The sequence below is a fragment of the Lissotriton vulgaris genome, chromosome 2_1 (genome assembly GCF_964263255.1).
Source record: "Lissotriton vulgaris chromosome 2_1, aLisVul1.2, whole genome shotgun sequence".
NCBI classification, from domain to species: Eukaryota; Metazoa; Chordata; class Amphibia; order Caudata; family Salamandridae; genus Lissotriton; species Lissotriton vulgaris.
In genome coordinates, this window is record NC_141687.1 from 504,590,816 (window position 1) to 504,604,744 (window position 13,929).

At 48.6% G+C, this 13,929-nt stretch overlaps 1 protein-coding gene across 1 annotated transcript in view; it reads right to left on the bottom strand.

Moving 5' to 3' along the window:
- DNAH7 (dynein axonemal heavy chain 7) overlaps positions 1-13,929 on the bottom strand; it is a 1,812,153-nt gene that overhangs the window by 928,748 nt on the left and 869,476 nt on the right. Inside the window, exon 38 of the mRNA XM_086955398.1 lies at positions 9,901-10,027. Within this exon, the coding sequence (XP_086811524.1) occupies positions 9,901-10,027 (127 nt within the window). The remainder of the gene's footprint in view (positions 1-9,900; positions 10,028-13,929) is intronic.

Below are 13,929 nucleotides of genomic sequence, written 5' to 3' on the forward strand. Positions count from 1 at the left end.
TAGATTTATGTTGGAGCAAGATTTTTTGGAACTCCTTTCTTGCGGTACAATACACTGTCCTAGCTTGAGGGGAGTAGCTTTGTCTCCATTTCCGTTCCTTCTGTCGAACCCCCAGTTTGAGATCTTTCAGTTCTTGGGAGAACCATTTGTGAGCTTCATTCCTCTAATATTAGGGACCAGTACTAAGGGGGCTGAGAGGCCAGCTGCGTTGAGTAGCCAGTTAGACAGCGCTCTCTCGCCAGTGTCCAGATCGTTGTACGGTGGTGATACGGTTTTACTTAATACATCAATAAATCCCGGAAGGTCCATAGATTTCCATTTGCGGAATTCTTTGCTCTTGCATGGCTTGGGCTTGAAATTTCCGCGTATTTCTAATGTGAAATAGATGGTAAAATGATCCGACCAGATACATGGGCTGATAACAGGGTTGGATAGAGATAGGTTATGCGTCCAGATCTGGTCCAAGCTGTGACCTTTCTGGTGGGTAGGTACATGAATGTGCTGATTTAGATTAAGGTCTGTAAGCAAGTCTTTCAGTTCAGCAGCTTGAGTTGAAGTTGAAGTTAGCCAATAAATCTTCCAACTCCACGCCCGGTGTAGTATGCTCAAAGTGAGGTCCCTCTGGTCCGGCTACCCCCTCGTGGTTAATTGAGCCACACATAAATTTGCAGGGGTGAATATTAAAATCGCCCAATAACACGTATTCAAAACTAGTATGTGTTTATGACTGACTGAAGTTAAAAAGGAGTCTAGGGCGGCGATGTTATTATCACCAATGTCCCTATTCCCTGAATTATAAAAGTTTATGTGTAATGTACTCCTGGTGGGACTAATTTCCCTTTCAACAATTAAAATACTTGTGGATGCATTTTTGATCTGCCTTAGAGACCCTTTGAGATCTAATGAGAATAAAGTTGAAAGACCTCCCCTGGCCCTGCCAGCGTTGCTGGGGGTGGCAGCCACAGCAAAGCTGATGAACCCATCCAGCCAGAAGCTACAGGCGGTATACCATGTTTCTTGTAGGGCGATGACATTATGCCCAGAGACAAATCTAGACCATTCATTGTCACCACTTTTGGAGCTAATTCCTGCCACATTTCAGCTAAGCATTTTACACACTGCGACCTCATTTGGATGGCCGCCCCCCTCTGTCGGGGGCAGTGTCTCGTTTATTAGTCAATCTGTGTAATACACAATCTGAGAATTATGGCACACTGCTAGTGATAAGGTCTCCTCCCAGAGAAATATGAGGCCCTCTAAGACACGATTTGCCCCACAAGGATGAAAACAGGGCTGCAAACAATGAATAGATTTTAACCGCTGGTACCCTCGCCACTCTATGTAACAAATATGTCTGCGATATTACTCGATAGACATGCTTGTTGGACAAATATACCCATGATGAGTATTTCTGATGACCTAAATGATCATATCAATGTTATACTGGAGAAGATACACATGTCAAATAACTTGAACCAATGTACTTTCTACTGAGTTTTGTTATATGATGACACCGTAAATAAATGGAAAAAAAATAGAACTAGAAACAACTACACAGTCCCATGAGGTCAGGGCTGTAGTTTTTTATTAGGCAATCTCTCTGGTTCGTCCTTGCTTATAGCAGTAGTGGTTATTCCCAAATCAGTATAGGCAACATCCAGGGTAAGTCCTACTAGTAGCGTGAGTCTCAAGAGCCCACAATGACTCTATTTTTAAAGTCAACAGTGTTCCAGTGCTGCAGAGCTAATTAACAGTAAGTTCCCCCGGGGCTGACTGGCCCGAGATTAGTCTTACACACACCTCGCAGGATCCCTCCCCGACAAGAGTTCCCCTTGCATGGGCACTGGAGCTCCCTGCACATGGCTGCAATCAGATTGCACTCAGCGATTAGAGAATTCCCACACATGGTACCTCTTCCACGGTGACCAGAGGTTAGCGGTGGCTCCTCTTTCCACTGCTCAGTAATGTACTAACCCTGTATTATGCTATTTTTCAGGAACAAATACACCACTCATGCATGGCACAGCACTACACACCAAACTGATGTAGGCCAAGCATGACTTAAGCACACAGCAGCGAAACTTTTTATTAATGAGTGAGTCTGTAAGCCTCACACCAGTGACACAGGTTAAAAAGGTCATGTTCACTCCTACTGATCACTATACAGTATGCTGCTACCATCGCGCAGAGCTCAGTCCAGGCAGCACTCCTCTCGTAGCTCCGCCAGCAAAGCGCCCGTCTACTAAGGCTCTTCAGGCAGGGTTCGAGCCCCACGCCCGACCCTGCCACAGGTTTTTGCACCTTACCGTAATAAAACTGTATTATTGTGGATTTCTTCAGTAAATGACAGAATTGTGTTTTCTCATCGTAATTTTGAATCTTGTACTGTTAATCTGTGTACCTCTGCTCACTCAGCGCCTAGGAGCGCTGTGTTCCCTACCCCGTGGGCCCTCTGCCTCACAGCGCCACTTCCTCCCCCCTCCCACCGCCTTCCCACCTTTTTCCTTCCTACAGGTTGCCCCCAGCTGCTCTCACTTTCCCCATAGAGCTCTCCCTACAGCGCCTGAGCCTGCTGGGACCTCCGTGCCTAAAGCTCTCCTGCCCCGCCCCCGCCCCCGACCCAGTCCTGCCTCCGCTACTCCCTCCCCCCTCCCCTATTTTAATGGCGACCCAAAGGCAAGCCCGTCTCGCCTGTCTGGCCAAGGCCGGGACCCCTGGATCTTCAGCCCCCCCCATCGGTACTCTTCGGCCACACTGCACGAGCTCAACTCGGGACGGCTCGATACCTGCGGCCAGGCCTCACCCACCTCCACACACGGCCTGTTCTCCTGTGGACCGTGCCACAAATCCGTCATCATGGATCGCCCCCCCCCCCCGTTGCCACAGAGAGCCCGCTGGAGGTACGCACAGCTGATCTCCTCTCCAGCATCCTCCTAAACGTACGCTCCATACACCGCCATGCCTTAGAAATCTGGGACCTGGCCGACACCGTCTTACCGGACGTCATCTTCTTCACTGAAACCTGGACCAACCCGTCCTCCTGCCCAGACCTCGCCACAGCCATCCCCCATGGATACAGGATCCTGAGAAAAGACCGTCCGCACAGAACCGGGGGGAGCCACGGGGGGGCTCACCATCATCCACAAGACCCACCTCCTACTCACCACCTCCAGCTCCGACGACCCCGACACCAACACAGAGCATCTCCACTTCCAGCTCCAGACCAGCGCCACCTCCACCGTACACGGCACCCTCAAATACCGACCACCGGGACCGCGGACCTGCGCCGCCATGACCATCACCGAACTCGCAGCGCCCCAAGCCATCGCCTCCCTAAACTACATCCTACTCGGGGACCTCAACTTCCAACTCGATGACCTGGACGACCACGACTCCATTGCGCTCCTCGACAACCTCGGGTTGAAGCAACTGGTCAGCACCACCACCCGCAGAGCAGGACACACCCTTCAACCCCGTCTTCGTGGGAGGGACCAACATCAGCTTCAGTCGCACCACTGAACCCTCCTGGACGGACCACCACTGCGTCCATTTCACCTACCAGACCTCCCCCACACCCAAGCCTCCACCTCGGCCACCGCGGAGGAACTGGAGCAAAGTCACAGAAGACCTGTTAACCGCTGCCCTCCTCCTAGCCCCTCCCTCGGGCTCGGCCAACCCCAACAATTCAGCTGAAACCTGGACCAACCCTTCCTTCTGCCCAGACCTTGCCACAGCCTTCCCCGATGGATACAGGATCCTGAGAAAAGACCGTCCGCACAGAACCGGGGGGGGGGGGGCTCACCATCATCCACAAGACCCACCTCCTACTCACCACCTCCAGCTCAGACGACCCCGACACCAACACAGAGCATCTCCACTTCCAGCTCCAGACCAGCGCCATCTCCACCGTACACGGCACCCTCAAATACCGACCACCGGGACCGCGGACCTGCGCTGCCATGACCATCACCGAACTCGCAGCGCCCCAAGCCATCGCCTCCCTAAACTACATCCTACTCGGGGACCTCAACTTCCAACTCGATGACCTGGACGACCACGACTCCATTGCGCTCCTCAACAACCTCGGGTTGAAGCAACTGGTCAGCACCACCACCCACAGAGCAGGACACACCCTTCAACCCCGTCTTCGTGGGAGGGACCAACATCAGCTTCAGTCGCACCACTGAACCCTCCTGGATGGACCACCACTGCGTCCATTTCACCTACCAGACCTCCCCCACACCCAAGCCTCCACCTCGGCCGCCGCGGAGGAACTGGAGCAAAGTCACAGAAGACCTGTTAACCGCTGCCCTCCTCCTAGCCCCTCCCTCGGGCTCGGCCAACCCCAACAATTCAGCTGAACAGCTCCACCACTGGATCACCGGCTGTGCAGATAAACTCGCACCCCTCCGACGCCCTACCAAACCGCACCAGCAGAAAGCTGACTGGTTCACCACGGAACTACAAGAAGCCAAGCGAACCTGCAGACGTCTTGAGAAATCCTGGCGCCGCTTGAAAAACACGGATACCCTCGATGCCCACAGAACTGCCTAAAAGACCTACCACCAGCTTATAAGAAACACCAAACGGACTTTCATCCGGGAAAAGGTCCTGAGCCACACCTCAAACGCCAAGGAACTGTTCAGCGTCATAAAGGAATTCACGAATCCCACCTGCGAGTCCACAGACATCACACCCTCCCAGGAACTCTGCAACAAACTGAGCACATTCTTCCATCAGAAGATCAGGAACATCAACAACAATTTCAGTAAATAGACGCCGTATACAATCACGGCCCCAACGTCAACTCAGGTAACCGAACCATCAAGGCCTGGGACTCCTCCACCACAGAAGTCATCACTACAACCACGCAAAAAACCTACTCAGGAGCCCCTACAGACCCCTGCCCTCCCCACGTATTCCACAGGGCAGCCGCCACCATAGCAGCCGAGCTACACCAGGCCATCACCTCCTCCTTCGAAACTGGCATCTTCCCCAGCATCTGGAAAAGGGCCGAGGTGAAGCCCCTCCTCAAGAAGCCCACAGCCGACCCTTCAGATCTGAAGAACTATCGACCCATCTCCTGCCTTTCCTGGCCAAAGTCACAGAGAGACTCGTCAACACCCAACTAACCACCTTCATCGAAGCAAACTCGATCCTGAACGCCTCTCAGTCCGGCTTCCACAAGAACCACAGCACCAAGACCACCCTCCTCGCCGTCACCGATGACATCCGCCGGCTACTGGACCAGGGACAGACCGCAGCCCTCATCCTACCGGACCTCTCAGCGGCCTTCGACACTCTATAACGCAAGAGTCCAGGACAACTCCCTCGACTGGATCAGGTCCTTCCTGACGGGCCGAACCCAAAGAATGTGGCATAAAGTCACCTGCACAACCTTAGACCCCTTACTCAACTATCAGCCGGACCCTTCATCTAGTGACATTGATGAAAATGTGTCCAAACTTAATTCCGCGCTGCTCCTTGCCATTTATTCCATCTCCCCTCTCAAACCAATTACTTCTGCTAGAACCCGCCCCTCTGCCCCTTGGTTTTCTCCGGCCCTCCGTGAGGAAAAAAGCCGCTGCAAAAAATTAGAACGCAAGTGGCGGCAGAATTATGACCCTGAGTTTAAAGCGATTTACAAAACCGCTTTGAAAAAATTCCTTAAACTAAAAAGAGTTACTATGAGAGACTACTTCTCTCTACAAATCTCTAACGCTAAGAACTCCTCAAAAACCCTTTTTAACATTGTTAAGGAATTTGTAAACCCTCCCGCCAGGGCCTCTCAGAACCCCTCTAGCCAGGCACTATGTGATGGACTGTCTGATTATTTTTTAGAGAAAATTGATAAAATTAGAACTTTGTTTCCTACCGAGGAGCCCTCCCCGGTCCCCCTTGTTAGGGCCCCGGAAACTGCATCCTTGCAGTCTTTTAACGAGCTGACCCTTGAGATCGCACTTAGGCTGTTCACCCAGTGCAAATCTGGCTCTCCTTCCGACCCAATCCCCGCCAAGGTCATGGGTGACCTGGCCCCCTTACTGGCTAGACCCTTTCTTTCTATCTGGAATGCCTCCCTCTATCATGGCAAATTTCCGACTGCTTGGAAGGAGGCTCTGTTGGTCCCCATCCTGAAAAAGCCTGATGCTGATCCTGCATAATTTAGCAATTATCGCCCCATTTCCCTGCTCCCCAAACCCGCAAAAATTCTGGAAAAGGCCGTGCAGCTACAATTGACAGAATACCTAGAAAACAATTCCTTACTGCACGATTCTCAATCCGGATTTAGAGCGGGCTTCAGTACCGAGACTGCTTTTTTGGAGGTATCCGAGACGATCCGTGAGTGTGTGGATAGGGGCGAGGAGGCCATGTTGGTCCTCCTCGACCTATCCGCTGATTTTGACACGGTTTCACATAAAATCCTACTAAATCGTCTAAGGCAGGTTGGAATTGGTGGCTCTGCATTATCCTGGATTGAGTCATTCCTTACGGGCAGATCTCAGAAGGTGGCGCTCAGGCCATTTAAATCAGAGGGTAAACCCCTGCTGTGTAGTGTTCCGCAGGGCTCTGCCCTGAGCCCTCTGTTTTTTAATGTCTATCTTGCACCCTTGGCTGCAGTGGTGGAGTCCTGTGAGGTCAGAGTGGTCTCTTACGCTGATGATACTCAGCTGATATTCTCTTTTAGAGATCACTCTGACTCCACCTTTGCCAACTTCCGCCAATGTTTGGATAACATCTGTGCCTGGATGACCATCAACCACCTTAGGCTCAACACTGATAAGACAGAGGTCTTATTTTTTAACCAGAAAACTCTGATACCCCCCAGCCTGTGGTGGCCCACAGTGCTTAACCCCTCGCCTACTCCTGTTCAATCAGCACGCAACCTTGGTTTTCAGTTTGATGACTCACTTTCTTGTAAAGCGCAAATCAACAAGGTCACCTCAGCTTGCTTTGCGAAACTTCGCATGATTAAAAAGATCTTCCCGTACCTCCCCTTAGACGCCCGTAGAACCATCACTCAGGCCCTCATCACATCTCATCTAGATTACGCCAACAGCTTGTACGCCGGTGCCCCTCAATATCTGATCGATCGTCTTCAGATCGTGCAGAATGCAGCGGCTAGACTGATTGGAAATATCCCCTATCGTCAGTCGGTTGCTTCTTACTGCAAAAAGCTACACTGGCTTCCTATTGCAAGCCGCATTCAATTCAAGATCCTCACCCTCGCCTTTCGTGCTATCAATGGCCTTGGGCCAGGATACCTGAAAAAGCAAGTGGTAATATCTCAATCAGTCAGATCGCTGAGATCTAACAATTAACGTCTCTTGGTTGTACCACGCTTTCGACGATCCAGAATGGGCGGCAGAAGGTTTGGCGTAATGACTGCCAAACTATGGAACTGCCTCCCACTTGACCTCAGGTTCTGCCCGTCTGAATCCCTCTTCCGTAGTAAATTAAAAACGTGGCTGTTCTCCAGGTCATGAATTTAGTCCTGCACTTGTCTTGATCCTCTCCTGTATTCTTGAGCTTCTGTCTTAGCGCCGGGACACCCCTTCGGGGGTAGCTGCGCGCTGTATAAGCTACTTAAATTAATAAATAAATAAATAAAAGGATCAGACTCCCACCGTTCTTCTCCAAACCCACCGATGTCATCTGCGGGGTACCCCAGGGGTCATCTCTGAGCCCGACCCTCTTCAACATATACATGGCCCCTCTCGCCGCCATTGTACGTCAACATGGACTCAACATTGTCTCGTACGCTGCCGACACACAGCTTATCCTCTCCCTCACACATAACCCTGAGGACACCAGACACAATTTCCAAGAAGAAATGAGGAACGTGGCTGAATGGATGAAGGACAACTGCCTGAAACTGAACTCTGACAAGACCGAGATCCTCATCCTTAGACCCTGCCAGTCAGCCTGGGACCACACCTGGTGGCCCGCCTCCCTCGGCACGCCGCCAACCCCACTGACCACGCTCGAAACCTAGGCATCATCCTCAACTCCTCCCTCTCCATGCATTGCTAAATTAACTCCGTGGCCTCCACCACCTTCAACTGTCTTTGCATCGTCCGTAAGACTTTCAAGTGGAACCCCGCGGACTGAAGGAAGACCGTAACCCACAGACTTGTCACCAGCAGACTGGACTATGACAACGCACTTTACGCCAGGACTAACAAAACCCTGATCCACAAACTACAAACCATCCAGAACGCCGCCGCCAGACTAGTGCTGGGTGCGCACCGTCGCGAACACATGACCCCACACCTCCGCACACTCCACTGGCAGCCCGTGGAAGATAGGATCACTTTCAAGCTCCTCACCCATGCATACAAGAGCCTCAACGATGTCGGCCCAACATACCTCAACGAACGACTCTCCTTCCACATGCCCGAAAGAAACCTCCGGTCGAAGAACCTCATCCTTAGACCCTGCCAGTCAGCCTGGGACCACACCTGGTGGCCCGCCTCCCTCGGCACGCCGCCAACCCCACTGACCACGCTCGAAACCTAGGCATCATCCTCAACTCCTCCCTCTCCATGCATTGCTAAATTAACTCCGTGGCCTCCACCACCTTCAACTGTCTTTGCATCGTCCGTAAGACTTTCAAGTGGAACCCCGCGGACTGAAGGAAGACCGTAACCCACAGACTTGTCACCAGCAGACTGGACTATGACAACGCACTTTACGCCAGGACTAACAAAACCCTGATCCACAAACTACAAACCATCCAGAACGCCGCCGCCAGACTAGTGCTGGGTGCGCACCGTCGCGAACACATGACCCCACACCTCCGCACACTCCACTGGCAGCCCGTGGAAGATAGGATCACTTTCAAGCTCCTCACCCATGCATACAAGAGCCTCAACGATGTCGGCCCAACATACCTCAACGAACGTCTCTCCTTCCACATGCCCGAAAGAAACCTCCGGTCGAAGAACCTCGCCCTGGCAGAAGTCCCTCGCATCCGCAGAACCAGAAATGGCGGGAGGGCTTTCTCCTTCATCGCAGCGAAGACATGGAACACACTCCCTGTGAGCATCAGGCGCTCCCCTAACCTGGAAACCTTCAGGAAAGACCTCAAGACCTGGGTCTTCAAGTGACACGGAGTAGCGAATCTCCCCTCCCCCTAGCGCCTTAAGACCCTCACGGGTGAGTAGCGCGCTTTAAGTCCACTGATTGATTGATTGAATGATCGCACTCATCCTACTTATCTCCTATGATAGCAGCCTATCACCACTGTGAGGGTCGCACTTTGGGCACCCTTTCCGATCTAATATGACCACAATCCGTAAGACACAGTGTCTTGGCATGCATGTATGATCCATGCTTGCCTATGACAACACAAATCAACATTAGAGAGTGTAAGTCTATTATAATGTAGAAGATGTTTCCATCTGAGACAAAAAGTCAGCAAAGGAAGAACGAAGGAGGATGAGAGCTGGAAAATCACTGGCAAAAGGAGAAAGAATTTATGAAAAGGAACCTACAAGAGTGAGATTTAGGTCCAGGGAAAGTATATTGATGGATGAGAGAAGCATGAGTTGAAATCAAGTCTAGACACCAATGGGATTTGGCAATCACAACATTCAAAAGTAGAGCTAGAGGGCATCTGAAAACTCTTTTGGTTCCTGTTCTTATTGTTTTACAAGTTAAGCAATGCCAAGATGTGTACTATTTTGAGTCAAGATGGAAATGTAGCTTTTGCTGAATTTCAGCAACATTACCATGATCTTTATAACTTGCTGACTATCCTTTCTCCTGCAAAGCATAACATTTGTGGCAAGGCCAATTAGAATATTGGTTTGCTAACATGTCAATATTCATTTTACTAAACAACTTTACAGCATTCACCCATGATAACCCTAAAAACCAAATTTATATACCACAACTTACCTTATTGTCAGATGCCAGGTTAGGATTCTGGAGAAAATTGTGTACATAGAATTATCATCAAATTCATTAATCGTGACAGTATTAAAATGTCGTAGGAATCGAGGTGTAATCGGGTTTCTGCCACCACCTACAGGGTAAAAATGTAAATCATTGGAGTAAAACACAAATATAGAAGTGTCTTTCAAAATGGAGGAAAGGTCAAATGTACCTGTTATTTGTGACTTATTACAAGCAAGGGCATGACTAAATATCTAGTCATATACTTTAGTAATTTACACAATATGATCCACAAACAAATTCAATAACCTAGTGATAATTGCTGCTTACTTTGAAAGATGCTGTTAATTATTATGAATTTTCCTGCATTTTTCCTATCATCACACAATTAATCATCTACAAGAGTTCCATTTCTGATACTCTCCTCTTTAGCTCTAGTTAGGGAGTAGGCCCATATTTTCCAAGGTGCAGTACGATCAAATGAACTGTCTGGGTGAAGTGGCTCAGATGAGCCCAGAGTAGGAATTGAACAGTTGTGATCACAACACAAATACTGGCACCTCCCCTCTCCATTCAGCTTTCAGAATTGTTTATATTCCAGACAGCAAATGCCGATGGATCAGAACAACTTTGAAGAAAATAACATAGTATACATCAGATATGTCATTTGATCTTGAGGCTGCTAAAAGTACTTCAGCAAATAGTTCCAGGTTCATCTTCCTGTATATAATGTCTTGGAGCCAGTGCTTGTGATTAGGAGCTGATCTTTTCCCCGTATACATGACTACCCGACTTTTTGCCAGTAATAGCGCTCCTGCCATAAATGTGCGTATCCCCAGTTCCAAATTCAGAATCAGACCTAACAAGTACACATGTGGGAAACATTGTATATCCTTTGATGGCATAGATCTCAGGTCTTGAAACACAGTTTCCCAAAAGTGCCTAATCAACAAACATTCCCATTCCTGATGTACAAAATCTGCTACTTCCCTCTCACATCGCTGACATAAATCATTGTCTTTAAAACCATTTATTTAGTGTTTTATAGAGCGCGAATGTGACCCATTAAGGTATCAGAACGCTTTACAGGGATAACACGTTGTATACAAGTATGAAAAAGTCAAAGAGAAAAAAACATAAGTAGGAGTAGAAGGAGGTGAAACATTTGGGGAATAACTAGGTGTATACAATGTTCAGACCATAATGCTGAGCAATCCAGGAAATACATTGGTGGGAGTACAAGGTCAGTACAAGATGGATAGCAGCCAGTCAGTACAAACTCTAGCGGCAACAAAAAAAAGCAAAGCCACTGAGCGGTGTGTGCAATGCATGATTTATGGCGGAAAGTTTGCCATTAGGAAGGTTTTGGCTTCCTTTTTAAATATCGACAGAGAGGGAATTTTTCTGATGAAAGACGGCAGTGAGTTCCAGATTCTTGGTGTGGTCCCAGAGAAAGCACGATTGCAAGTTTTCCCTTTCGGAAACGGGGTGACTGGAGCACAAAGTCTCTGGCGGACCTGGAGTTTCTGGTTCGTCCAGAAACCACGCTTTTCTGGGCAAGATATGCTGGGGATTTCGTGTGTATTGCTACATGCCAGTTTTAGTTGGATTCTGGCTTCAAGAGGAAGCCAGTTCAGGGCCTTCAGATATGGTGAGATGTGGTCAAATTTTTGGGATCCTGTTAAGAGTCTGGCAGCGGTGTTGAGGCAAGTTTTTAGGGGGCCGTGAAGATCTTGGGCAGGCCTGAAAGGGTTGAGCATCCGTACTTGTTTCCGGAGATAACTAATGCCTGGACTGCCATTTTTAGGTCTGAGGCATCAAGGAAAAGTTTTAGTTTCCTCAGGTAGCTCAGGTAAAATCTGACAGTTTTAGCCATTGAGTTGATGTGGTCTCACATATTCAGGTTGCTTTCTAGATTTATTCTGAGAGATTTGGCAGATTCCACTATGGTTGGTGTGCAGTTTAGTGCTGTGATCGACTTGCTCTATTCCTGGATGTGAGTGTTACTTTTGGGGAGGGGGAGATTAGAAGGAACTCCGTTTTCTGTGTATTTAGTTTGAGCTGGTTGCAGGTGAGCCATTGAACAGTCAGATTTAGGGCCTCATTCAAAGAGTAGATCTCCTCTAGAGATGAGATTTTGATGTAGAGCTGGGTATCATCAGCATACATGTGGAAGGAGATGTTGGAGGTACGTAGTAATTCAGGTAACGGTTCATGGTAGAGATTGAAGAGGGTTGGGGAAAGAGATGATCCTTGGGGGACTCTCATTATTATCTGGAAAGGAACAGATAGATTACTGTTGACTAAGAATCTTTGGGTGTGGTTCCAGAGGAAGGATCCAAACCATTCGAGAATGGTTCCCCTTACTCCCATCCTGAATTTGAGGCGTTCAAGTCGTTTCTGAAGGTTGATGTTGAATGCAGAGGATAAATCCAGTAGAATTAGGAGATATGTTTTGCCTTGGTCAAGGGCTTGGAGCGCATCATCCACAATATGGAGAATAGTAGTTTCTGTGCTGTGCCCAGGCCTGTACCCGGATTGGAATTTGTCCAGCAGATTAAAGTTGGAGAAGTGCTGGCTCAGTTGAAGTTACACACTTTTCTCCAGAGCTTTCGATAGAAGTGGGATATTGGATATTGGTCTGAAATTATCTGGAGTAGCAGGATTTATGGTGGGGTTTTTTAAGATGGGGATGACTAGACCGGCTTTTAGAGAATCAAGTATCGTTGATAAGTGTAGTCCAAATGGGAATGATAAATTGGGAGGTCGCGGCCACGCAGCAGGAGGGGAGTGGGTCATTAAAGTGGTTATTTTCGGATTTAAGGAGGATAGTATTTTCAAGATGGAATGGTTGTCATATAGCTTGAAGACGGACCAGTATGCTTGGTTCTTGGGTAATATCTGGAGGTGAAGAGAGGAGAGATGGGACCCAGCTGGAAGAGGTCGGATGTTGGAGGCGGAATCAAGGTCTTTTCCTAGGGAGGTAATTTTGGCTGTAAACAAAGAGGAGAACTCCTCACAGGTTATTAGGGATTGTGAGGTTTCTTTGGAAGTTTTAGCCAGTTTGTTAGATTGGTGTTTGACAATTTCAAAGAGCTTATGAGGTCTGTTCTTAGCGTTTTCCAGTTCTGATCTAAAGAACTCTTTTTTTGATTTGAGGATGTTCCTGTTGTAAGTATTTCTGGTCTGTTTGAGAAGTTTTAGTTGGGAGGTTAAGGGGAGCTGTCTCCAGGTTCTTTCTGTTAGCCAGAGGGTTCTCCTTTCATTGTTGAGGCATCCGTTGAACCACGTTGTTTTTGTCTTTAATTCTGGAGCTTTTTAGCTTTAGCGGGGCAAGATCATCAATTATGTCAAACATAGTGAAGTGGTAGTGTTCTGTGAGGTCGTTGACCTGTGAGAGTTAGGGGGGGGGGAGGAGGTCAGTCTTGAAACGTGCAGCCAGCTTCACAGGTTGCGCTGGCCTTGTCTTGTGGGTGCCAGGTAATAGGAAGGTAATAGCATGGTGGTAAGACCAGTCGCATAGATCTATTGAGTTAAGCCTGACCGCCGTTGCCTTAGCAATGATCCAATCCAGTGTGGTGTCTTTCTTGTGAGTTTTGCAGGCTTGAGTAAGTGATTGGTCAGCAAGGAAGTCTTTGAGGGTGTTAACCTGAGGGTATATACGGTCATTCCAGTGCTGATTGAAGTCTCAGATGAAAATGTCATTGGAGTGGGGGGAAACCTTAGCTGTAATGATTTCCATGAGGTGGTCGATGAAGGTGTCATTCTTGCCTGTGGGGTGGTAGAAGATGTGCAGTTTGCATAACTGGGTAGCGTTGTTACATATGGAGATGATTGCTAGATAACCATTGTAATGACACTTTTAAGGCGTCATTCATTAACTTAATGTCTTCAAGAGACGCGATCTTAATGTATATCTGCGTGTCATCCACATATATGTGATAGGCTATGTTAGCGTCTCTGAGAATTCTGTAAGAGGTTCGAGATACAGGTTGAACAGTGATCGAGTTAGGAGATGATGGAGATAGTGCC